Source organism: Euprymna scolopes, chromosome 22 (genome assembly GCF_053919585.1).
Source record: "Euprymna scolopes isolate OS-2025 chromosome 22, ASM5391958v1, whole genome shotgun sequence".
Lineage (NCBI taxonomy): Eukaryota > Metazoa > Mollusca > Cephalopoda > Sepiida > Sepiolidae > Euprymna > Euprymna scolopes.
Window position 1 is genome coordinate 111,675,929 of NC_136503.1, and position 27,692 is coordinate 111,703,620.

Genomic DNA, 27,692 nt, shown 5'->3' on the forward strand with positions numbered 1-27,692 from the left:
TCAAATATGACAACGATACTCCATACATGGGCGAATGGTGGCTTTATAGAGGTACAGGATACTTTCGGGTGTTAGTAGCTTTCTAGCACGGTAGAGAAAGCCTACCTTCTTCACAGCAGTCCTGGCAATGCTCTCAATGTAATTGTTCCAACTCATGTTTCCTGTGAACATTAGGCCGAGGAGTTTAAAAGAAGTACTTTCAGATAATGAATCTTTGGCTATTGTTATTGGTGGTAGAGAAGGTTTCTTGTAATTATTGAAGGAAACAAGTTTAGTCTTGGTAGCATTGAATGTGACCATCCATTTTTGTCCCCATTCCACTACAGATTGGAGGTCACCCTTTTACCTTTTGCGCATGCGTTACCGTCATTAAGTTAGAAGAACAAGTTAAGAATATTAAGAAAGAAATAATTTACATGGTCTCTCCCCTATTTTATTCATTTATTGCGGACCATTATCCTCATCTCTTATGGCCCTGTCGGTGGAGCATTAGAATACGCCGACTGCCCCTCTGCAGAGGGTAAAAGTCCCTCAATGGGGGTCCTGGATATGACCTTAAACTATATACAGTGGTGAGGGCCCCAGCTTGTGGGCTTTGGGGAGTGTGGAGCCACCCTTTAATTACCATTGCTCCCAGGTCCACTCTGACCCGGAGTGGTAGTACCTGTTAGGGTCTCAACTATGGGTTAAATAGAAACCGACGTAAAAACAAAAAATATATTCTATTAAAAAAAATTTTTCTTCAAAATCTTTGGATTCGGCATTAAATAACCCGAAAAGTTTGATATGCCGTAAAACAAAAACAACCAACCAACCAACCTCATCTCTTAGTTGTTGTTTCGGACAACTATTCCTCCGCCTTCCATAGTTGTTGTCGTCTCATGTTTTAGTCAACTAAACCTCCGGGCGGCTTTGGATAGGATTGAAACCGCTATCTTCAAACAATGCTTACCTGGAACCGTGCAGATTCAACGTCTCTATCCACTGCGCCACTCATCTCAATAAAAGAATTCCAATTAATTAATTAATGTCTCTCCCTTAATGTGTAATTTCTCTAAATAAAACCTTTAAAACCCCAGCTTGTCTCCATTATATTTTCACACATAAATAGATTCGTCTTATGTTAAACAGAAGATCAACAACCACAAGAAGATCACAAGGCATGTATGGAAAAGCGATGATCAAAAGAATGGAAGACCAGCAACCTACTCACTTGATTGCTCATGTACACCATATGCGTTTGTTGAAAATGATATGTACAAACTGTTTAACATTTAAAAAATTACGTGGTTATGCATAGGACGAATGGAGCAGCAGGCTATGAGGAATTAAACAACATAACTGAAATTTATATCCTTTTCATTTTATCACAGGGTGACACCCATACCTTCGCAAATGATCTATAACCTTTTCTGCAATCCAATTGCATTTGGTACAAAGGTACTTGTACAGTTTAATGATGACATTAAAAAAAAATGAAGATATCGAAAAAATTATATTGTACATATCTATTATGGAATGAAGTTCTCCCCCAAAAAAATTTCACTTAATTTCATCAAGTAGTTTTTTTTTTTTTTACAGTGAAAAACAATGTTATGATACCAAGCAAAAGGTAGTCATGTTTCGATTTTTAGGAAGAAAAGCTAGTATTTAAAATGGGGAGGGAGTGTTGGTGCTTTAAACTGAGTTATCTCCCCGTGGCGTGTTCGAAAAATTCCAACATGGCTACCTTCAGTGTGCTGTCATAAAAACATGGTTTTTCCGCTGTAAAAAAAAAAAAAACTTGATCAAATTAAGTGAATTTTTTTTTTTTTCGGAGATCTTCAGTCCAAAACAAATACGTACAATATAACTTCTTTCGATATTTTCATTTTTTAATGTCTTGATTAAACTGTACGAGTACCAGTACAAATACCAAATATACACCTACGAACTCGATATATTCTGATTAGTATGAACTCAAACAGGCTATGGTAAAGCAATTTATTGTAATATTCATTTTTTACAAGTTATCATGGACCAAATTAGTCAGTGTATAGTTCCTGTTCACTTGCCTCCCCATGAGGACAGAGTTAAACATAAAGTTGGCTTTTAATATAGAGAAAATCCAGCTCCTCAAAAGCGGACACTTTGAACTGTGAAAAATTTTTTTAAAAATCTAACCTATAGTGCACTATGCAAAAAAAAAAAAAAAAAAAAGAGAAATAAAATGTTTTGTACTCGAAATATAACAAGAAAACATTTGCGTGGAAAAAAATTCATACAAGATCATTTTGATTAGAAATCTGGCCCCGAGTTTCAAGTTCCGATTGGACAGTTTCACAAGAGTCTCGGGAAATTTGATCCGATGGATTCAGACAATGGATACCTGGTGATGAAAGAAAATAAATCTCAGATAATAAAAGTTGATAAGATAAATAACACAAAATAAAAAGGAAAATATTAATTGGCTTAAAAAGAAGTCAAATTCAAGTTTATACAAAAGTTAATACAAATGAAATTTGATTTTTTTTCTTCTTGTTTGACACTTCTTGCCTTTTTTCTTTTGTTGAAATATTTTCCTCTTATAATTTTTGTATTTTTACAATCCTCAAATACATGTTTTATAGTAAGTATTCACATTGGCACTTTGGTTGTTGTTCTCGTTTTAATAAATAATTGTGGGTTAGATGTGTATGTCCTATGTGGAGTCGGTTTAGTATGATTTCTGTTTATTTTTTTTCCAGTGTCCATTTTTTTTAAGATTGGGTGTTATTTTGAAGAGTTTGTTTTCTTTATTCAGTTTCCATGTCTTCTGCCATTTTTCTTTTAAGTGTTTTTTTTATTGTTGGTTTCATGTCTGTATAGGGAATTTTGAGATTTTTATCTATGGTCATTTTTAGGGATGACTTTGATGCTAGGTCAGCTTTGTCACCTCCTTTTATACCTTTTATATGTGGCTTGGTATCCAGCAAAATATGATTTCTTTTCTTTTTTCTAGATTGTTTATTTTGATCATTATATTTATTATTAGGGGTTTTCTAGTGTTTGTAGGTATGATTTTCTGACTGAACCGTAGATCATAAAGCCATAGTCTAATTTAGATTGAATTATTATTTTGTAGAGTTTAAGAAGAGTATCTTGATCTCCTCCCCATTTTGTGTGAGCCAACAAAAGCAGTCGTAGTAGTAGAGCCTGGTTGCATTTTGTCCAAAGCTTTTAGATATGTGGTATAAAAGTTGTTGTTTTTTTTTTTACATTTTCACCCCAACAAGGTACATTGTCACTTTGGTGTAGAGGGCTACTATCAGGGATATAAGCTACAGGGGTACTATGTGGGGAGTTGGGCAGCAAGATGTCGGTTCACGTTACACTTGGACTTCTGCATGTCAGTACAGTTGGGGAAGCAGGAACCCAGATGGGAATTCCAAAGTATAGTGGTTCTGGGGAAGAAACTATTGGAGTAGAAGGCTCTCTTACATCTAGGGATTTCAACTGTGAAGGGGTGGGATTTTGCTGCTTATCGGGTTTGTCGGGGGTATTTACGTCGAGAGGGTACAAGTGCTTGCAGTTCTACTACTATTCTTCTACAACTGGTATTTCATCATTACATAGTTTCAAATCTGGGTTTAGTTGTAACTTGTGTTGTTGGCAGAAGCGTATGAATTTGGTTTTTGTTTTTGATATTCTGAAGCCATTTGTTGTAGTCCATTTGAGTATTTTGTTGATGGATTGTTGGAGTTGTCGCTCTATAGTGTTCATATATTTTGATTGATAACAGCTCATAAAATCATCGACATGCATAGCGCCATTTACCCAAGGATTGAGGCAATGGATTATGTCATTTATTTTGATATTGAATAGAGTGACTGAGAGTATGCTTCCTTGTGGGTTTCCAATCTAATTAAGTTGTTATTTGTGCTCATTTTTTTCATAAAGCCACATATTGTATTTGGTTATTTTATTATTCGTTTTCAAATACCAGATTTGTTGTTTATCATGTATTCAATTGTTTTGCATAAGCAGCTAATTAAGGCTATTGGTCTATAGTTTTGTGGGTTGCTATGATCCTTGTTTGGCTTGGGGATTGGTATAATTGTTATCTTCTAGGTTTTTGATAGTTTTCTCGTCGTCCAAATGTTATTCTACATGTGTAGTAAATCAAGAGATTCCTGGGGGAGTTGTAGATGAATTCGTATCGGATTTCGTCAGGTCCCTCTGCTGTGTTGCGTGACATTTCTATTGAATTTTTTAACTCTGTCATAGTGAATGGCTTGTTGTAGTGTTCCATGTTATTAGATGAAAAATTTAATTTTGTTCTTTCCTCTATTGTTTTCATTTTCTGGAATTGTTGATTATTATTTGTTTTGGAGTTTTCTGCATAGGTTTTTGCTAGTAAATTTGCTATTTCTGTTTTAGTGGTGGTTTTATTTTGTCCTGTTACAAGATATCTTATAGTGGAGGTTTGAGGTTTTCCAGAAATTTTTCTTACCATTTCCCAAATTTGTTTGAGTTTTGCATTTGTGTTGAGTTTACTTACATAGTCTTTCCAGCTTTCTTTTTTGGATTCTTTTATCCTTCTGCATGATTTTGCTCTGAGTTTTTTAAATTCAATTAAATTTTGGGTAGTTGGTGTGGTCTTGAATTTTCGTAGAGCTGCACGTCAGAGTGTTATTGCTTTTTGGCAATCTTCATTGAACCATGGTTTATTTCTCAATGCTTTTGTTTGTCCTTTAGGTATGCATTCCTTTGCTATCATGCTAAGGGTTTCTGTAAAATTATTATCTTCTAGATCTTGATTTTCGTTTCTTATGAATCCTTTTTTGCATTCTCTTTGGAATTTCTCCCAGTCTGCTCTTTTTAGTTTCCAGTGTATGGGAGTTTCTTCATTCAGGGTGGATGTTTCCAGTATGATTGGAAAGTGATCACTTCCATATGTACCATCATATATTTTCCATGTAAAGTCCATAAAAGTTTTTGAGTCACATAAGCTTAGGTCTATTGATGATCCTGATCCAGTGGTGGGGTTTAGATAGGTTCATGTTTTCTTGTTTAATAAGTATAAATTAGTGTTGTTTATGAATGTTTCCAAAGTTTTGCCTTTAGGGTCTAGCTTTTTGCTACCCCATATTGGATTGTGGCTGTTGAAGTCTCCCAGCAAAAGGTAGGATTTGGGGAGTTGTTCTATAAGGTCGTTTATTTCTTTTGTATTTATAGTTTCGTTTGGGGGTATATATATATATGGAACAGATAGTGATGGTTTTATGTTTTATGTAATTTGAGTTGCTATTGCCTGTAGCTTTGTTTTTATATATATTTTGCTATGAGGTATGTTTTTCCTGATGAGTATTATTGTACCTCCATTAGCTCTGTGTCCTGTGCTGTTGATGAAATTGTATGATTCGTAGTGTTTCATTTGCAGTTTGTTTTATTTTTTGTAGGAAGGTTTCTTGTAGACAGATGGCAGCAGGGTTTAAGTGTGATATGAGTACCAGCAGCTCGTAATTCGCTTTTATACCCTACAATTCCATCGTATGATTATGTGTGTAGTGTCTTGTATTTTGGCTGGTGGTTTGGGTTTCAGCTGTCTATTATTGTTATTATTCATTGGTATGTTTTGTTGCTTCTATCAGCTTTCTTGCTTCTGGGAAGGTTTTGTAAATATTTGCGAAAATTCATCCACTTCCATTTTTTGTATTATTTTAGTTTTTTGGTTTGATACCTCATTTGGTGATATTTCTGATTTGGATCTAGAGTGGGAACGTTGGTGAGATTTTTTGGTCTCCAGGCTTTTTGGGGTTTGAGGCGGGGGGGGGGGGGTGATATTTTTCTGTCTTGAGTGCCTTTCTTGGCTCTTGATTTCAATTAGTTTGAATTTGTTTTAATCCCCAACCAGCACCATTTCTGTTTTTTATTTATTATGTTTTCTTTAGGAGGTTTTGTTTTGGTAGGTAAAAGATCCTTGGGTTTAGTAGTAGTATTGGATAAGTTTGGAGTTTCAACCTCATCTCTCTGGGACTGGGGATTCTCCTCCAGGTCCCATTTAGTTAGTTTAATTAAGTTTTCCTTTAATGTCTCCGCCAGTAACTTTAATTCTTTCACAATTCAGTCAGGTTGTTTTCTACCGTCTCTTGTTTCGAGATCAGGATATTTGTAGTTTTTGCTATACTTGCATATGTTGGGGAGTCTGGTGTGCCCTCAACTAGTCTTCTTGCCTCCGGATATGGTAGATTTTTGGTGTGTTTGATTTTTGTTATTAGTTTTTCCTTCTTCCAAACTTCGCATTCCTTTGAATCAGCTACATGGTTTTGTTTGCAGTTTGCACATTTTGATGGCATTTCACAGCTGATGTGTTCCCCAATTCCACCACAGTTTATGCATGTTGGTGGTCTGGTGTCTCTTTCTTTGTAATGGCCGAATTTATGGTAGTTGTGACATCGTAATGGGTTTGGAATACAGATTTCTACATTTTCTATCATATAGCCAATTTTTATTTCTGTGGGAGGTTTGGAGGTATTGAAGTTTAAGATGTAGGTGTTCGTTGCGATCATTTGATTATTTTTTTTTTTTAATGTTTATTCTTCTGACTTCTGTGACTCCTTGCTCCTTTAAGTTATTTTTAATTTCTTCTGGTGAGCAAAGTGCAAGTCCTGGGCTCTTTATCATACCCTTTGAAGAATTCAAGGTGATGTTGGGGTAGGCTTTTATTTTGAGGTTGTGGATGTGGTTTTGATTTAGGAGTGTATTTGCTGAGAGTTTATTTAGTACTTCTATAAGGAGGGCGCTGTTACTTAGTTTTTTGATTTGCGTAGTTTTGGTTATAGATCTGATTTCTTTTTCGATAATGAATGGGGACAATTTGGTGATTGGAATACTGCTCTCCATTGATTCCAAAACAATGAATCTTGGGAATATTCTATGATTATCTAATTCTATATTTGAGTCTGATTCATCTTCACTTTCTGGATGGGGGCTTTTGATTTTTTATGGAAGCCATAAATTATATTTTTTCTTCATCATCCTTGCTCCCCACCCTCCTCAGAGCCCTAAATTGGGAGGGTTGGGGGAAAACCCATTCACTCAAACATCTCAGGGCTACAAGGATGATATACTCTAACAGTGAGTGTATCTGCTTATGACGGTTTCTTTACTTGGACCCAGCAAGTTATAATCAAGTGTTGTTGTTGGTAGCATCAGGTTTCACTATTTGATTGGCCCTTGCTATCACCTAGTATGTTGTTTTTATTTTTATTTTTTTAAGGTGTTTGTGTGTGATGTATTTGTATTTCTCTTTTTGTGAGGGTTTACTGTTATTAGGGCTTGTCATGACTAGCCGATTGATCGGGTCGGGCCTTCCTGAAGTAAGGGCCAAAGTGGAGTGTTGTAGACTCACGGCCATTTGGGTCCAGGTCATGAGGTACTCAGCCACCAGGATCCCGTTCTAGAGCATTACGGGTCGCCATTTACGGCCAACAGGGGGCAGTCGGTGTATTCTCATACCCTACCGACAGGGTTGGGAAGTAGGAAAGGAAAAAGGAAGGGGAAGGGGGCTGTTGTTTTTGTTTTACAAAAACATAATTAAGTTTTACAAAAACAGAAAATCGATGTAGGTGCATTTCGTCTCAGGAAGCCAATAGACAGCCTGATCTGATAGCAATAGTGTGTGTGTGTAAATATTCAACCAATAAACTCTTAAACTACTATTCACATAACACTGAAATTAACAAAAAATAGTAATCATACACCAAAGATGGTTTATAACAAGTAAAATCTTTGTTTGGATGAATGAATAACGTGTACAGAAATATGTTGACAAGTTGAAACACAAAATCTTCATTTCAACTTGCTGACATATTTCTATTACTTTTGCACATGTGCAAATTCATTCATAGCTTGAAGTGATTTAATTTTAACTCTTTCGTATCTATCTGTCGATAGCTCAAATGGTAGGGAATGCAGCTGGAGCACTAAATAGTTTTGGTTTCGATTCTAGCTAATGGTATCAAAGTAATTTTTTTTTCAAATTGTAATCAGTATTATATATTAGGTGCAATATAATATTGAATAGAGAATTGGCTCTGTAATAATTAGGGCTATGACAAGAGAATACTCTTTTTATTATTTTGACTCGAATATATATATCGGTTAATATCTTATATGTTTTTAGATAGAGTGATGCGGTTCTCGATTGATTTACTGTGTCGGATATATACTCAAGAGTCAAAACAATGAAAAGAATATTCTCTCGTCATAACCCTAGTAATAATAAATACAAAATCCGCATGAATTAAAATATATTTAAATTTATCTTACGCTAGTTGTAATATAAAATCTTTGGGTTTTTTTCTATGCTTGATTAATTTGTTTGAAAGAAAAAAAAATCTGTCATTTTTTGTCAAAATAGATACTAACAAATACTTACCAGAATCTGAATGGTTGATATTTTCTGCTAGAGGCACACTGTGGTCAGTTTCTGAACTATCAAGAGAGATCACTGTGTCAGAACAATCGCTTGAACCAATTATAACTTGGGGTTGAGGGTTGATTTGCACAGTAACATTCTCGGTTGCTTTAGACCCAGGACTTGATGACTGCAATGACAACAATAACAATAATAATTTCCCACAAATAATAATTCCTTTTTTAGTATGGATGTGTTTATGTGTGTGTCATAAAAAATACAAAAACAAAACATTAAATGTATTCAATGTTTTGTTTTTAGATTTACATCTTTAAAATTTACATCTGTATTGCAGTTATGACAGGAAGCAAACCAAACAATGTGTTTGGTACATTAATATTTTTCACCAAGTTTAAATAGCTAACATGTGATCACCATCCCAAAATAAATCTACATATATATATATAAGTGTAATTGTGCGTGTGTCTGTGTGTGTGTACATTTCCCTGCCAAACTACTCTGTCAATTTTCAGTCTATAGACACAAGATTTGACATAAGGGGTATTGAGATTTGGGAAAATCTTTTTAATCGGTTTTCAATCAGAAATTTAACTTCAAGGGGTCAAAGTTCAATGATTTGACTTTTGAAAACTCTACCAAACTTCTCCCCCAATTTTGGGTCTAAACACTTGAAATTTTAGATGTAGTTTACTTGGATATGCATCAAACTTTTTAATTTGATTTGAGCCCAAAACAATAAATGTTAAGGGGTCAAAGTTAACAAAAAAAAAAATTAACCTCTTTGGTCTCTACCAAATTACTCTGCCAACTTTTGGTCTAAAGATTTGAAATTATACATAAAGTGTATTCAGACATAGAGCAAGCTTTTTAATCGTTTTTAGCCAAAAATTTGACTGCCAAGAGGTGAAAGTTCAAAAGATTTGACCTTTGCGGTCCCTAGCAAACTATTCAGCCAATTTTAGGTCTAAACATTTGAAATTTTACATAAAGGGTATTCAGACATGCAGCAATATTTTAAATCAGTTTTGGGCAAAAATTTGGCTGCCAAGAGGTCAACGTTGAAAGAGTTGACTTTGAAGACTCTACCAAATTCCTCCGCCAATTTTGGGGTCTAAACACTTGAAATTTTAGATGTAGGTTACCTGAACATGGGTCAAACTTTAATATATATATGCATATGCACATAAAATTATGAACAGTACATCAGACCTGAGCAAAGATGGGCTGAACTGCTAGTATAACACTATTTCATTAAAAATCTGTAATAAATGAAGAAAAAGCAGTTGTTGTCAAAAATTGACCTCATAAAAATAAAGAAAATATCAGTATGATGTACGTATCAATGACAAAATGAAAATTTATTCCAAAATCATTTAAACAATTAATGGAAATTTGTAGGCATAACTCTTACAAGTTTGAAGTAATGGTTAGTTATCTCCCTTTGCTTTTTAATTGTTTACAAAATGGTGGACAAAACAGCTGCTTTTCTGTTACCCATAAAACTTGATTTTCTTTATAAAAATAAAACAACTTGATTAATTTATGTAATTTTTGGAATATATTTTCAATTCAGTGAGGGAGAGAGAGAAAGAGAGTGAAGGAGAGAGAGAGAAAGTGAGAGAGAGAGAGAGAGTAAGTGCAGGAGAGTGAGAGAAAGAGAAAGCGAGATAGAGTTAGCTAGAGAAAATTTGTTTGTTTTCTTATCTTTAACAGCTCATCAACTGTTCTATGGTCATTTAAAGTCGTGCAGATTTTGTGGGAACTTATTTGTGTATGTTTCTAAGTTCTAGTATTTATATTTCAATTGGTTGTCTTCTAAGTCTACATCTGCTGATGGGTAGTATACTGTTTGTTGTAGTTGATTTAGTTTGGTGTCTGTCATTATGTTCTTGGTTTTGTTGTTTTGGTTCTATATTAAGGTTTTGTTGTGGGAGTTTGTTTTATATTTTGGGGAATAAGTTGATTTCTTTTAAAAAGTCTATCATTTGTAATCGTTCTATTTTGTTGAAGAGATTTTCACGGTTTAACTCATGACAGTATTTGCTTCAATATCAAATAAAGCTAACACTAGTAATATATGCTTGACGGTGAGGTTGGTTGATTGGTTGTTTTACGGCATATCAACCCTTTTCGGGTTATTTAATGCCGAATCCAAAGATTTTGAAGAAAAATTTTTTAATAGAATATATTTGTTGTTTTCAAGTCAGTTTCTATTTAACCCATAGTTGGAACCCTAACAGGTACTACCACTCCGGGTCAGAGTGGACCTAGGAGCAATGGTAATTAAAGGGTGGCTCTACACTTCCCAAAGCCCGCAAGCTGGGGCCTCACCACTGGATATAGTTTAAGGTCATATCCAGGACCTTGACGGTGAGAGAAAGTGAGTTAGAGAAAGAGAGGCTTCCTACCTGAGATACTGGTAACGTATGCACAATAATGTGATCTGTCGTTATGCTGTCTGTCAGAGATATGGCTGGATTGTTTTGGGGTTGCGTTATAATGAAGGCACTGGAACTGGCGGGTGCTAAATGTTCGAGAACTTCGTAAATATGCAGGGTTCTATCGGTGTTCACATTATTTTCTGCTGAGTTAACTAAAAACAAAAAAACAAAGTGAAAATGATGACATCATAATCTCAATGGATCACCAAAACGACTCTTACATATTACTTGAGTCAACATGCTGTAGAGAGAGTTATTAGATAGGATTAACATGATTTGACCCAAACGAAAATATAACATTCCAAAAATCATGCAAACTAATCAAATAGTTTTTTTTATATAGAAATTAATTTTTAAGCAAGTGGAAATTTGTAGGCAGTACAAAATAAATTTCAAAAGTTTGAATTATTGTTGAATTATCTCAGTTTGATTACTTTTAGATTGTTTTCAAAATAGCGGACAAGACAGACACTCTTTGGTTGCTCATAAAATTTGATTTCCTTATTTAAAAATAAAGCTACTTGATCAATTGATGTGATTTTTGGAATATGATATTTTTGTTTTGTCATAGGTATGTACACCATGCAGATCTTTTTTTATTTTTATTTATTTTTTTTTAATATTTGGAGAATTCTGGACAAGAAACCCAGTTCTTTTGGGTTTTTTTTTTACTAAGTCCGAAAGCTACTTGAGGATAAGAATTAATGAAATTGATGGATTACGAACATTAGGAGAGGATAAAAAAAATGAATAAAATTTATAAAGGAAAGTTTATAACAAGTATTATTGACATTGGATTTAAAGATGGCCATGTTGTAGTCTGCAAGGAAGCAGTACCATGATCATGTCTTCACAAATGGAAACTTTTCGGAAAAATAATGCTGTTCATGGAAATTCCATTTGATGTTAGGTACACGAAAGTAGTTTAGTTGTTTTTGTTTTACGGCATATCAACCTTTTTCAGATTATTTAATGCCGAATCTAGTTATTCTGAGGAACGATTTTTAATGGAGTATATTTGTTTTTTAAGTTGGATTCTATTTAACCCATAGTTGGGACCCTAACAGGTACTACTACTCCGAGTCAGAGTGGACCTGGGAGCAATGGCAATTAAAGGGTGGCTCCACACTCCCCAAGGCCCGCAAGGTGGGGCCTCACCATCGAATATAGTTTTAGGTCATATCCAGGACCGTTGTATAAAGGGTTCTTTTTTAAATTTTTTTAAGATATGAGAGTATGGTGTGGGGATTGTTTTTATCAAATAACTCTTTAATATTGTTTTCTTTGTAGAATCTATTTCTTACTGTTACAAAATCAGTACATTCAGTTAATATGTGTTTGATTGTGAGTGGTGTTTGACAAGGTATACAGATGGGTTGGCTTTCTTTTTTATAGGAGATATGAATGGGTTAAGTGAGTATGGCCTATTTTTATTCTTGTTAGTTTGACTTCTAGTCTTGTCATCACTGTTTTTTCTCTTCCTGTCTTCTCCCAGCTAGAGGTCCCGCCCTCCGTTCTTTTCCCGAGGTTGGGCTTCACCTGCTGGAGCTTGTTATTCTTGCAGGCATTCCATGACTCCTGCCACTTGGAAGTGATGTATTTGTTGATTAGTGGTTTGTAATCAGTGTGAGGTATTTTTGTATTGCGGATATTCATTTTTAAAGATTTTTTGCTGCTGTATCAGCTTTTTCGTTGCCTTTGAGTCCAGCAGAATACGATGTTAGTGTTTTGGGAAAGGGGGGTGATTCTTTCCAGGGGGGTTTATGATTAAGAGGTTGTTCAAGTTTTTGTTATATAATGACGTTAAGACTGAAAATGAATCAGATAATATTAAGTATTTGTTTGACTTGGTTTTTTGAATGATGTCTAAAGCTAGGTCTATGGCTGTTGATTCAGCACTAAAAGTTGAGCAGTTGTCTGGGAGACGTTTTTGTAATATAACGTTGTTAGATATAGCTGCACTTCCAGCTTTGTTTAGTTCTTTGGAGCCATCTGTGTAGATGTGTGTCCAGTTTTGATATTGTTCTAATATATTATTGAAGTTATTTGTATAAGTTAGGGGATGTATGTTGGATTTAGAAGATTTTGTTACATTCTTGAGGTTTAAATTTATCGATGGCTGTTTGATTAGCCAAGGTGGAGATTTTGGTTTGAGGGAAACCTGGATTTCTGTGGTATCTATTTGGGCTTCTGTAAGAAGGTCTTTTATACGTAGGCTGTATGGTTTGATAATATTTTCTCTCCCATTGAAGAAGTTTGCGTGTTGTGGTTGGAAAACGCAATTGTTTGCAGGGTTTGATGGGCATGATGAGAGTTTTAAGCAGTATTGAAGGGCTAGTTTTTTCCGTCTAAGTGTCAGTGGAGGTTCGTTAGATTCGGTGTATAGGTGGTGAAGGCTCCGAGAGCCAGTTTTAAGCCTTGGTGGTGTATGGTGTTTAGTTCTTTAATATATGATTCTCTGGTTGCCCCATATATGAAGCATCCGTAATTCAGCTTGGAGCTTATTAAGGAACAGTATAGTTTAAGTAGTGTGGTTTTGTCAGCGCCCCAGTCAGTGTGGGGTAGGACTTTGATCAGTTTAATGGCCTTGTGACATTTTGTTTTTAGATTTTTTATGTGAGGTATGAAGGTCAGTTTCCTGTCGTATATTAAGCCCAGGTACTTGTGTTGTTCGACGACAGGTATGATATTGTTATTAGTTTTAGGATGGGATCATGGTGAGTTCTTTGGAGTTTACAGAAATGGACGCATTTTGTTTTTTCTTTTGAGAATTTAAAACCATTTTCTGTGGCCCATTCGTTTATTTTATTTCGACAAAGTTGCAGTTTTCGTTCAGCTGAGGTTATGTATTTTGATCGGTAGCAGATGAGTAAATCGTCCACGTATAGGGCACAGTTAGTACCAGGGTTTATGTTTTCAATGATTTTATCTATTTTTATGTTGAAAAGGGTGACGGATAAGATGCTACCCTGAGGTACCACCATTTCTTGCTCTTTTTGGGCTGAGAGTGTGTTGCCTAGTCTTACTTTGAAGTGTCTATTATTTAAGAGATTGCAAATGAATTCTGGCATTCTGCCTCTAAATCCAAGTTCATATAGGTCTTTTTTAATGCCATATTTCCAAGTAGTGTTATATGCTTTTTCTAGGTCGAAAAAGATTGTTATTAGGTGTTCTTTTCTGGCAAAAGCTTCTCTGATGAAGGTTTCTAATCTGATTAGGTGGTCGATGGGGCTTCTATTTTTTCTGAAGCCTGATTGATATTCTGTTATCAGGTTTTTGCTTTCAAGATACCATGTTAGTCTTTCATTGACCATCCTTTCGAAGGTCTTGCATACACAGCTGGTGAGGGCAATGGGTCAGTAATTTGTTGGATCTGAATGGTCTCTTTTTGGTTTAGGTATTGGGATTACTATGGCTTCTTTCCAGTTTTGGGGATGTTATTGTTCATCCATATGTCGTATATTTGTAGAAGGCAGTTGAGAGATGGTTCTGGTAGGTTTTTTAGAAATTGATAGTTAATTTCGTCAGGGCCTACTGTTGTATCATGAGATTTTTGGATTGCCTCTTTTAGTTCTGTTGAATGTTTGGTTGTCATGTTCTTCGTTTTTTGATTTGAAGTTAATTCTTTTCTTTTCTTCATTTTGTTTTAGGGTTTGGAATTTCTTTGATTGTTTTTTTTTTGATGAGGAGTTTATGGAGAATTGTTCAGCTAGTTTGTTTGCAATATTTTCTTTGTTAGTAATTTTTATGTTAATGCAAGTAAGGTGTTTGATTGGGTCTTTATTGTTTTTCCCAGATATTTTCCTTACCATCTCCCATACTTTTTGATTTTGGTGTTCTCATTTATTTTTGATACAAAGTTTTTCCAGGTCTTCCTTTTTGCTTCTTTGATGATTTTTCTTGCTTTTGCTCTGCTGTTTTTAAATAGATCTAGGTTTTCCTTAGTTGGATTCTTTTTAAATTTTCTTAGTTTGGCACGTCGCATTCTCACTGCTTCCTGGCATTCTTTGTTATACCATGGTTTGTTGACTTTTGTAGGGGGAGAACTTTTTGGTATGTTTTCTTTTGCAATGGAAAGGAGTGTATTGTTGAAATATATTATGTGATCCTCAGTCTGGGTGTTTGCTTCTGGTATCAGTCTAGATTTGCAGGAATTTTGGAATTTTTCTCAGTTTGCCTTTTTTAAATTCCAACGGGAGGGTTTGTTGTCTGGTTCTGGGTTTTTGTTTTCTAATATAATTGGGTAGTGTTCGCTTCCGTATGTATCATCAGGTGTTTTCCAGTTGTAGTCCATAAATAGAGTTGGGTCGCAAATTGCTAAATCAATAGCCAAGAGAGTGCCTCTTGCTGGGTGTAGATATGTATTTTCTTTGGTGTTGAGTAGGCATAATTGATTTTGGTTAAGTAGCGTTTCGATTATTTTATCACGTTTGTCATTTCTTGTACTACCCCATAGTTCGTTGTGGCCGTTTAGGTCCTCCATTAGTATGAATGGTTTTGGTAGGGCATTTAGTTCAGTTTCTTTTATTCTTTCACTTGGTGAGATGTATAGTGAACAGAATGTTATTGTTTTATGGAATGTTGCGGTTATTGCAACAGCTTGCATGTTTGTTTTTAGGTTTATTTCACTGTGTGGGATGTTTTTGTTTATAAGTAGTGATGATCCTCCTGTAGCTATGTTTGAATTCTTGTTTATGTAGTTATGTAAGCAGTAGTGTTTTATATTAATTGTATTATCTTCTTTTAGGTGGGTTTCTTGTAGGGCAATTATAGCAGGGCAGAAAGTTTTTATAAGGAGTAATATTTCTTCAAAGTTGGGTTTTGTTCCTCTTATGTTCCATTGAAGTATTTTATGAGCCATGGTTTGTCTTTTTCTGGTTTTGGACTGTTGATGTTTATGTCTACATCCATAGTTTCGATGTTTGCTTGGGTGTTTCGGGTTTCAGATCGCGAATGAGGTCGACGTGGGTGGTGGGGTCCTGATCTAGAGGTTGAGCGGGATCTGTTTATTTTGCTTTTATTGGTAGGGGTTCTTTTGGGGGTCTGTTTATTTTTTTATTTTTTCTGTCATAGGGGTTGTTTCTATGGATGCTGTTGTTTGGAGTTTAATAGGTTTTTGTGGTAGAGTCTTAGTTTGGGGACTTTGTTTTATTTCGGTTATATTCTTTAAAAAATGTTTACTTTCTGTGATGGTTTGTTTCATGTTTTTTTGGTTTTTTTTAAGTCTTCTATTAGTTCTCTCATTTCGTTGAGTAATTTCATGAATATTTCAATTTGGGTGTTTGAGGGATTTGTTTTTGTTGTATCATTTGTGTTCAAGGTTAGGCTGTGTATGTGTGATTTGTTTGTGTTGTATTATTTGGTTCAAGGTTAGGCTGTGTATTTCTTTTTGTTATCTCAGAGTATTTTGTGTTTTCTGCTAGCTTACGAGCTTCTTGGAACGTTATGTTTTTGGTGTATTTTATTCTGAGAGTTTCTTTTTCTTTTTTCCATTTTTCGCATTCCTTTGAGTTTGCGCAATGATTTTGATGGCAATTGACGCATTTTGATGCGTTTTGGCAATCAGTATGTGTTTCTTTGTCTCTGCATCTCATGCAAGTTGGTGGTCGTGTACATTGATCTTTCTGGTGCCCAGTTTGCCTTTTTTAAATTCCAACGGGAGGGTTTGTTGTCTGGTTCTGGGTTTTTGTTTTCTAATATAATTGGGTAGTGTTCGCTTCCGTATGTATCATCAGGTGTTTTCCAGTTGTAGTCCATAAATAGAGTTGGGTCGCAAATTGCTAAATCAATAGCTGAGAGAGTGCCTCTTGCTGGGTGTAGATATGTATTTTCTTTGGTGTTGAGTAGGCATAATTGACGATCTGAAAACCACCCCTGCTCAGGTGCATGCTATCATAAAAAACCTTGACACCTCAAAAGCATGTGGACCCGATCTTATCCCAGCTGTGCTATTAAAAAAGTGCTCAGCCGAAGTAGCTCCAGTTCTCTCCAAACTCTACAACAAATGTCTTAATGAAGCTTGCTTTCCGGGCTGTTGGAAAACTGCTTCTGTTGTACTAGTATTCAAGAATTCTGGCGAAAGGACAGACCCATCAAATTATCGCCCCATTAGCCTCCTCCCACTTTTTGCCAAAATATTTGAGATCATAATTAACCATGCTCTAGTCCATCATCTTACAGATGCTAAACTACTGACTGACAAACAATATGGATTTAGACAAGCCCGTTCCACAGCAGACATCCTCACCGTGATCTCTGAACGTATATACCAATCACTGGACAAAGCGGGGGAAGGCAGAGCGGTAGCTCTAGATATATCTAAGGCTTTTGACAGGGTATGGCATGAGGGTCTCCTCAGGAAGATTAGATCTTACGGTATCACTGGTAGAATACTTAACATAATTAAATCCTTCTTAGATAAGAGAAAAATCCAGGTAGTCCTCGACGGTCGCACATCTAAACAATATGATATAAATGCGGGAGTGCCCCAGGGTTCTATCCTTGGACCTCTATTGTTCCTGATATTCATAAATGACCTCCCCGACAACATTGCCTCTGAGATGGGTATATATGCTGATGACACTACACTCTATGGCAGACACGACAGGAAGACGAATGAACACATTTCTAAAGAAATGGCAGAAACACTAGAGGAAGACCTCCAATCTGTCGTGGAATGGGGACAAAAGTGGTTGGTCGCGTTCAATGCTGCCAAGACTAAACTAGTTTCATTCAATAATTACAAGAAACCCTCTCTACCACCAATAGCAATGGCCAACGACTCTTTATCTGAGAGTCCATCTTTCAAACTCCTTGGCCTAACGTTCACAGGAAACATGAGTTGGAACAATTACATTGAAGGCATTGCCAGGGCCGCTGCAAGAAAGGTAGGCTCTCTCTACCGTGCTAGAAAACTACTAACACCCGAAAGTATCCTGTACCTCTATAAGGCCACCATTCGCCCATGTATGGAGTATTGCTGCCACATCTGGGCTGGTGCATCTGCTACTAGTCTCTCGCTCCTTGACAAGGTTCAAAAGAGAGTCGCAAATCTGATAGGCCCTGAACTGGCATCTAAGCTTCAGCCTCTGTCCCATCGACGAAATGTTGCATCCCTCTGCCTGTTCTACAAGTATTTTAGTGGTGAATGCTCTGATGAACTGCAATCACTTGTGCCCCCACGACGCGAGCACCCTCGACAAACCCGACAGGCTACTAGATCCCACCCCCACACTGTAGAGGTCCCTAGATGTAAAAGATCTTTTTACTCCAATAGTTTCTTCCCCAGAACCGCAAGACTCTGGAATTCCATTCCAGGTCCCTGCTTCCCCAACAGTACTGACGTGCAGAAGTTCAAGTGTAACGTGAACCGACACCTTGCTGCCCAAATCCCTACATAGTACCCCAGTAGTTGTTGCCCCTGATAGTAGCCCCCTACACCAAAGTGGCAATTTGCCTTGTTTGGGGTGAAAATGTAATAAAAAAAAAAAATAAAAAAAAAAATATCGTTGACAATTGTGACGCCTGAATGGGCTTGGTATGTAAATTTCAGTGCTTATTTTTTCCTATCCTATTTTTATGTTGTTAGGTATTTGAGGAGTATCAAATGTTAATATGTGTTTGTGTCTATGATTTCGCCGGATCTTGTTTTTGTCTGAATTCTTTTGATATCAATGACGTTTTGATTTTTAAGATTATTTTTTGTTTCTTCTAAGGGGCACAGGGCTAGTTCGGGGCACCTGATTTGATAGTGTTCAATGTTCTGTGGGGGTAGGTTTTTATTTTTCGATCAAAAAGTTTCCATTTGTAAATTTCAGTTGCTTGTTTCTGGTTTGTTATTTCGATTAACAGTGTGCCATTTTTTAAAAAATTTTTTTTACAGTTTCTGGTTTGATTCCTTTTGATAGTATTCTTTCTATTTTGAAAGGAGACATTTTTGTTATTTGTTCTCCTTCAATTGTTTCTATTACAATAAATCTCGAGAAGGTTTGTTTGTTTATTTCAGTTTCTGAGTCTGAGCTAGTCAGATCAGTTGAATTGTAATGCATTTTATATACAAGAAACTGAAATCGATATCTAGGACTATTTTAAAATGAATATATTGCAATATTTCTTTGGTATTATTGTAGATTAATACTGTCCGTTGACCACTATACACTCAATAACCCTTATCCTCGAGTGGCCTCTGGGCCTTGATAAGCGGTGATTCCTATGTAAAAATTAAAAAAAGTCATGTCACTCTAACAGAAAATGTGGCGTTTTGGAAAAGTATCAAGTATTTTTTGCCCACCTATTTAAGTATATAAAAAAACCCAAAAAACAAAAAAACAACAAAAACTAAAATTTTTGCTAAAGCTGACAAGTTGTTCAAATTTTAAATGAAGTTGATTTTTATTAGGTTGGTGCAAAAATGTTGTTTTTTGACATTCAACTATGTCTATAAAAACGACATTATTTTTGCACTAACCTAAATATTTTCAATTACATGAATTAGATGTATTGCTGTGTTACATTGCTGAGGCAGAGAGGAGAGTTTTAAAAGAGAAAAAAAGTGGGTGTTTCTATATTACACAAACGAAAAAATATCGAATTTCAAGTGAGACAAATGGTACCTACGTAATTGTCTGGTTTCAAAAAGTTACATATCCAAAAATTACAGAAAACAATAAGGTGAAAACATAATTATTAATGAAAAACTATTTTCAATAAAGTTTATGGGGAATAAATTTTGCCCAACATTTTGAATTGCATTCATCATGTGACAAAAGCTACAGAACTTAAATTATCTCCCCTGTCAACTTATTTCTTTTCTTTTTTAGTTAGCATAATATAGTGATTTTGCTTCCTTTCACAAATTTTTTTCATTAGCAATTATTTTTCTACCTTATCGGTTTGCGTAATTTTTGGATATGTTACTATTTGAGACCAGACAATTACGTAGGTACAATTTGTTTCACTTAAAATTACGTAGGTACAATTTGTTTCACTTAAAATTCAATATTTTTTTAATTTGTATGATATAGTTTCTCTTGTAAAACCCTTCTTTCTACCTCCGCGACATAACACATCTAATTCACGTTTAAAATAAACCACAAAAACAAGTCATTTTCTGATACCTGAATTTACAACCGGAAGCGAAGTAGGGAAGGAAATGTCCGATTCAAGAGCATCTGTCTGAGATAAGTCCACCTTGGCTACTTGCAGATTGTTATTCAGTGGAGTTTTAAACCGAACATTCTCGAGATGACTCACTTTCAAATAATCAACAAGAGCTGAAAAAAAAGAAAAGAGTTTGTTTAATTAAATTAAATATTTAGCAAAAGATAAAGACTTTAAATTAAATATTTAACAAAAAATAATATATTAAATTAAATTAAATATTAAAAAAATAAAGACTTTAAATTAAATATTTAGCAAAAAATAAAGACTTTAAATTAAAAATTTAACAAAAATAAAGACTTTAAATTAAATTAAACATTAAAAAAAATAAAGACTAAATTAAATATTTAGCAAAAAATAAAGACTTTAAATTAAAAATTTAACAAAAATAAAGACTTTAAATTAAATTAAACATTAAAAAAAATAATATATTAAATCAAAAATTAAAAAAATAATAACTTAAAAAATAAAAACTTCAAACAAAATATAAAAGATTTTAAATTAAATATTTAAAAAGTGAAGACTTGATATTAAAAAGACCACTTTAAATAAATATCAAACAAAAAACAAACACTAAATCACATTTAGAAAGGACTTTAAATTAAATTAAAAAAAAATTAAAATTTAATTATATTGGCCTTAAACTATCAATGACAATATATGTGAAAAAGACTTTAAAATTATAGATTAAACCTTCCATTTACTTGATCGTCTTAGGCAATGAAATACATTTTAATGCTTACAGCTGAATTTAAAACAAAATCTTTATCTTATAGAGAATCATTATTGTTTTGTTTGTTTTTTTTTTCCATTTGGAAATGAAGAAAATAGGTTAGCATTTTAATGCAGTTGTCTCAAAATTTGATTATAAATCATTTGAACTTGGTATCAAAATAGTGTGCATATCTCTATTTCTGTTATTTGCTTAAAATATTAACTCTTTTTTTTTTTTTTGTTTCCCCGAAAAAAGGAGGGTGGACCTGTAAATTCACCCTTGTCCGTTCGTCTGTCCGCACTTTTCTCAATAACTACGCCTTGGAATTTTTTAAAATTCTGCACAAACATTAAACATGATATGAGTAAAAAAGTAAGAGGACGGATTTTCCGGGAAAACTTTGAGGAGAGTTCCACAGGCATGCAGTTCGAAGAAAGAAGCTTTGTTCATGGAATCTACGTTTAGGTTTAGACACAGATAAAGATTGGAGGAAATTATTGACAGTGGTTTCAGCTAGACGAGTGTTTTTCGTGAAAGTTACCGGGTGGGGGGGGGCATAGATAGGAGCTCTTGGAAAAATTTTAAATTAGAAATGATTTGATCTGCATCAACCAACATGAACTTTTTATATTATAATTTAGCACATTTGAATTTCCCCTTGAAAATGCCAATTAAGCCTCTGTGTGTTGGTAGAGATGTGTGAAGGATAGAAAATGAAAAAAAAAAAAAGAAAAATTTACCTGTAAATGTTAAGAGCTGATAGTCAGGAACATGCCGCTTTAAAGACCACCATTTTCCTCGTAACCACTGAGGAGAACGGACACTGAGGAACAGAATTAAAAAAAAAAAAAAAAAAAAAAATTTTTACAATTAATTTATTTAACTAAAAAATTAGAAATATTTTTTTTTCCTTTTGGAAATTAATTTTAGTCTCTAATCTTTCGAATTCAATAAAAAAAATAGTCGGAAACCTAAAATAAAAATTATGATAAATCGGCTTTCAAAACTATGTCCCCCATCTTTATTCATCCATTTTTGCCCGTACCTAAATGTTATCGTAACTATTTATTTATTTATTTTTTTTTTTACAGTGATCACCACTTATCAAGGCCCGGAAGCCACTCAGGGATAAGGGTTATTGCAAGTACATTACGTTAGTGTGGAGATTTGATGAAGTGTTTACTTAAGGGGGCGGTTCATTAGGAATTTGTTAACATTGGATTTGAAGGCATCCAAGTTGTAGTCCGGTGGGAAGCAGGCAGACGGAACAGAGTTCCACAGGCGTGCAGTTCTAAGAAAGAAGTTTTGTTCATGGAATCCGCGTTTTGATTTAGGCACAGATATAGAGTGGGGGAAATTTTTCACAGTGGATTCAGCTAGACGGGTGTTTTTCGTGAAAGATTGGCGAGGGGGGACCAGAGATTGGAGTTCAGACGAGCACCTGCCATGGAAATAACGATAAAACAAAGATAGGCTCACAACGTCTCTTCTGTGGGAGAGAGGTTGCAGGTTAGAGAAAAGGGCATCCCCCACTAAGCCACGAAGTCTATTTTGTACTCTGTCAAGGCAGGATAGGCTGTTTTTAGCGGCTCCTGCCCAGATATGGCAACAGTATTCCATCCTTGAACGTACTTGGCTTTTATATAGATAGAGAATTGCATCAGTAGTGAGATATCTTCTGGAGCGGTAGAAGGATCCCACCATTTTTCCAGCGACCCTGACAACAGACTTGATGTACGTGTTCCATTTCAGATCAAGAGTAAAGGTCAAACCCAGAAGCTTGTCAAAACACGGGGCCTACTTTTTAAAAATGACTTTCTAACTTTACAAAATAAGTGACACACAGATACTGAAGTAACATAAGACTGATAGGATTGTTTTTGCAACTCAAATAAAGAAGGAAATAAAGAAGCAACAAAATTAATCTTTCTAGAATGATTAAATTCAATTTTACTTATAACTTTACTAACACTTGGCACATACTTAATTGTACTTTGCTTAAATTGACCTTACACACACACACACACACACACACACACACATACTAACAGGTCTAGAAAAAAGGTTACAAATATACTAACAGGCCATAAAAAACAAACAGAAAAGGTTACAAAGTGTGTGTAATATATATATATATATATATATATATATATATATATATATATAGAGAGAGATAGATAGATAGATATCAAAACTTCTTTCTACCTCTCTTTATGCATCTGTCTTTCTCCCTTCCATTTTTTCACATCACTCTCCCTCACTCGTTTTTACTTAGGTCTAGCTTATTACTCTCACGTTTTAATATATTGAATATAATAATAATAATGCAAGTCAGTCACCTATCCTTTACATAATAGACTAGCAGAGCTACCCAGTGTTGGTTGCCTGGGGCAATAAAAAAATAAATAGAAGTTAATGTGTAACATTTATATTAAAACTTTTATTTCCACCCCCTGCCATCTCTAGTTATCTTTTTAATTTTCTCTCTTTTCGTCTACCTCCCTTTCTATCCTTCTCATAAACCCTCTCTTAAACCTCCACTACACACATTTCTCTTTCTTGTTTTAATGTGTTGAAAAAAAAAAACAATGTATTTACTATAGCTATTCCTTTTAAATATAATACTGAATTCTTACATTTATTGCTCCTGGACAATTCTGAATAAAACTAAACAAAATAACATTTTTGATCCTCGGAAATTCCATTTCCCCACCCACTTTCACAATAATATAAAAAGAAATTATGTTGATAATGAAAATAGTCCAAATAGATAAAAAAAAAAAAAATACCATAATTTACACTTATTGTACTGACAACTCCAAGTAGAAAAGATTCTGTTACTCTCACTCATTTACCAAATATAAAACAGTAATTTTAATAACAGTTTTATTGTTCCTGACAATGCTAAATTGAAAAAAAGTTTCTGTTACCCGCCTCCATTTATTAAATATGATATTATGTTAGTAAGCATACCTTCACAGCACTGCCAAAAGTAGAGTTATTTTTGTTTTTTTACACCACTTATCAAGGCTCAGAGGCCACTCAAGGATAAGGGTTAATGAGTGTATAGTGATCAAAGGAAACATGTTGTAGTAATTGTTAGTAGTGGAAATTGGTAAGTTAGATTACTTAAGGGAATGGCTCATCAAGAATTTGTGCATATTGGACTTGAAGACGACCATATTGTAGTCAGTTGCAAAGCAGGAAAACAGAACAGAGTCCTACAGGTGTGCAGTTCTAAGAAAGAAGTTTTGTCTATGGAATCTATGTTTAAGCTTAGGCACAGATAAAGAGTGGGAGAAATTATTGATAGTGGTTTCAGCTAGACATGTATTTTTCGTGAAAGTCAGGACAGGAGAGGACCATAGATTGGAGCTCAGACGAGCACTTGCCATGAAAATAAGCTCACAACATCTCTTCTGTGGGAAAGAGGTTGCAGGGAAGAGAAAAAGGCATTCCCCACTAGGCTACAAAGTCTATGTTGAACTCTGCAAAGGCAAGATAAGCTGCTTCTAGCAGCCCCTGCCCAGATGTGGCAACAGTACGCTATCCTTGAACGTACTTGGCTCTTATACAGGTAGAGAACTGCATCAGCAGTGAGATGTCCACTGGAGCGGTAGAAGGATCCCATCATTTTTCCAGCAGCCCCTGCAACAGATTTGATATACATGTTCCATATCAGATCCGGAGTAAAGGTCAGATCTAAAAGCTTGTCAAAACATGGAGCCTCCCCAAGATGAGAGCCATTCATTTCAGTTGATGATGGAAAGATAAAAGCTTGATTTTAGATGCATTAAAATTAACCAGCCACCTCTTTCCCCACTGTACCACGTGATCAAGATTAAAGAAGAGAGAATTAGAGATAGTTTAGTAATTTACTGCCTTTGAAATATTGCCATAGATTGTAGTGTCATCAGCATAAATGTCTACAAATGATCTTAGGATGTGATTTGGGAGATATGGACCCCTGAAGAACTCCAGCATTAATATTGTGAGCTTCTGATTTTTGCCCATCAACCACTACTCTTATGAATCTATCAGAGAGAAATGATTTAATAATTGAAAAGACATTTCCAGTTATACGGTGGCTGGAGATTTTGTGGAGTAGACCTTTATGCCATACCCTATCAAAGGCCTTTAATATGTCATGGGCAATTCCCCTAGAAAAGAAACCTCTGTCGAAAGATTCGCTAATCCTATTTAGTTAAAATCAAAGTATGAAAATGACACTGATGATGACAATTCCATTGTTCCCTGACAACACCAAGTAAAACAAAAGTTTTTGTTACCTCCCCTTACTACCAAATCTCATTTTTAAAACTCACTATATCTGTGTGTCTGATCCCATTTTTTTCAAATTGCGTCTCCTCCAAGACGAGGTTGCAGAGTGATGCAAGGTTGGTCAAATGATTGCATTTTTCATGGACCATTTTTTTAGTGGATTTTTAGCCGATAAAAATAGCTGCTAAAGAGTCAAACTTTACAAAAATTGGAACTTGGCAGGTGTGATTCGACTTGAAGTGCTTTTGTACGAACGTGCAAATATACATTTATGTTATAGTCGGTTCATTTTTAACTATTTCTTATCGACCTGATGATAACGCAAACGGTAATGACTAATGCTGCAGCACTATGTTTGGTTTTGATTCTAGCTGATGGCACCCCTTTTTTTTCTTTTACACTTTTGAAATCACCAATATATATTGAGTACAATATATAATGATTGGGTACTTGTACAGTTTAATCAAGACATTAAAAAATGAAAATATTGAAAAAAGGTTTATTGTACGTATCCGTTATGGAATGAAGTCCTAAAAAAAAAAAAATTTCACTTAATTTCATAGTTATTTTTTTTTTACAGTGAAAAAAACAATTTGTTATGATATCGAGCAAAAGGTTTGATTTTTAGGAAGAAAAGCTAGTTATTAAAGATGGGGAGGGAGTGTCGGCACTTTAAATTGAGTTATCTCCCTGTGGTGTGTTAAAAAAATTCAAAGATGTCTACCTTCAACGCGCTGTCATGAAAACGTGTTTTTCTGCTGTAAAAAAAAAAAAAAACTACCCGATCAAATTCAGTGAAATTTTTTTTCACAGATCTTCAGCCCAAAACGTAATATAACCTTTCTTTTTTTATATTTTCATTTTTTCATGTCTTGATTAAACTGTACAAGTACCAATAATTGATAGAAAATTGATACTAAATACAAAATCTCCATTAATTAAAATATCATATTTAAATGTATTTTATGATCGGGCAATGCCGGGTGCCCAGTTAATATAATAACATAATGCTAGTAATGAGACCTTCACAGAACTGAAAAAAAAAAAAGTATCATTAAAAATTCAGTGTAAAAATATATAAATATTTAATAGAGAAAGGTAGTTTGCTTGAAGCATTGCTGGATAGATATGGAGAACATTTTGTATTCTTATACATCAACAAATAAGAAATAAATAGAAAAAAGTATATAAATATTTATATAGATATGGAGGAGTATAAGAAGGCTATAGCAATGCAGAGAACCAATTGTTGTATTGGTGTGATGTTTGAACAATATATATATATATCATATAATATTAAATACTACTGGGATGAGGGGGCTTTGTGCCCGGGCGTAAAATACGCTTAAATATGATATTTTAATTTGTCCAGATTTCGTATACATTATTATAGAGTCGCGATTTCAAAAGTTTAAAAAAAAAAGAAGTATTTAGGTGCCATCAGCTAGAATCGAAACCGAAACTGTAGCATTCAAAGCTGGTGATGTTACCACTGTATCAACATGACGTGCATATGAACTGATTAAAAATAAACCAAGATGAATGTACAAAATGTTTTAACAGTTTTTTCAATTTTGACCCATTTTTGACCCTTGAAAACAATCTTAACTGGCTAAAGACTCATAAAAGAATGGCCTGTAAAAAATCGAATCATTTGAGGCTCTGAGCCCTGCTGTGCGACTTTTAATTTCAGGGGATATAGAGTTTGAAATATGGAGATAGACAGACCAACATATAGCCGTTTATATATTAGATTCATTTTTTTCATACCTACATATATATATATATATATATATTATCCTTCCTATTTTCCCTTATATGTTGTACCCACTTTTAATAACTATTTACCATTTTATCAGATTCCTTTATTTTTATTTCATACCTAAATGTCATTAAGCCATTTTTTTTTTATATTTGCATTTTCTATAATTCTGGCCTTTCTTCTCTTCTGATGAGAAGCATTTAGCTTTAAAATGTCATGGCCTAAAGATTATTTTCTTAATTTTCCCTGTAACTTTTCTTATTGTTCTGATGATATGATAAAGTTATATATAACTTTTATTCTTCATCTTTCATTTAATATTATTGTTTTTGCTCCTCTTAATAGTGTTGAGCTTTTCTTATCTTGAGAAGTTTTACTTTGTCAAAGATTTACGCTTTGAAAAACAAATTTTCCCAGAATACTTTGTGGATCCGATGGATTTATAGAAACCCTCCTTCCATATAAGAGGGTCTTCGTTCCGCAAATAATACAGGTGCTCTCCCTTTTCAATTCATCCATTTTCATACATGTGTTTGTTAGGTTTAGTAGATGGCATATATTTTTGAACGAATTCAATTGTTAGTACAAAAGAGCATTTTACCTTAATGCTAGTTATGAATACTTTTCATTTCACTAATGCGATACCATCGAACATGTCTAGTCATTTGTTTGATTTATATTTTTATTTTCTCAAAGTAAATCTGAAGGAGTTAATTCTCATTTCAGTTTATAATCATTCCTCAAATAATCTTCTGATTCATTTTTATTCCTTAGATGTTTGCAGATAAACACCGTTCCTTAGAACACAAATGAAGAAAAGAATAACTATACCTTGGCCAGTCTTTTGCTAACTCATTCCAATCTAACTGTGTTTCATCGGTTGCTCCTGAAGCGGACATTCTGCAAAAGAAATAACTTTTTTTTGTTAATGGA

General features: G+C 34.4%; 1 protein-coding gene across 7 annotated transcripts in view; it reads right to left on the bottom strand.

The window, feature by feature from the left end:
* LOC145243648 (cyclin-D-binding Myb-like transcription factor 1) overlaps positions 1-27,692 on the bottom strand; it is a 90,229-nt gene that overhangs the window by 17,339 nt on the left and 45,198 nt on the right. For 6 of the 7 annotated variants that reach the window (XR_013862920.1, XM_080106692.1, XM_080106694.1 and 3 more), the window contains exons 12-17: positions 27,591-27,659; positions 21,457-21,539; positions 19,959-20,114; positions 10,810-10,994; positions 8,402-8,570; positions 2,265-2,368 (exon numbers count right to left, since the gene is read on the bottom strand). Coding sequence is in view for 6 of the 7 variants with exons in the window: in XM_080106692.1 (XP_079962818.1) it covers positions 2,265-2,368; positions 8,402-8,570; positions 10,810-10,994; positions 19,959-20,114; positions 21,457-21,539; positions 27,591-27,659 (766 nt within the window). In the remaining variant the exon portion in view is untranslated. Of the gene's footprint in view, positions 1-1,969; positions 2,369-8,401; positions 8,571-10,809; positions 10,995-19,958; positions 20,115-21,456; positions 21,540-27,590; positions 27,660-27,692 lie in introns of those variants that run through there. The other variant, XM_080106690.1, reaches the window with a different exon arrangement.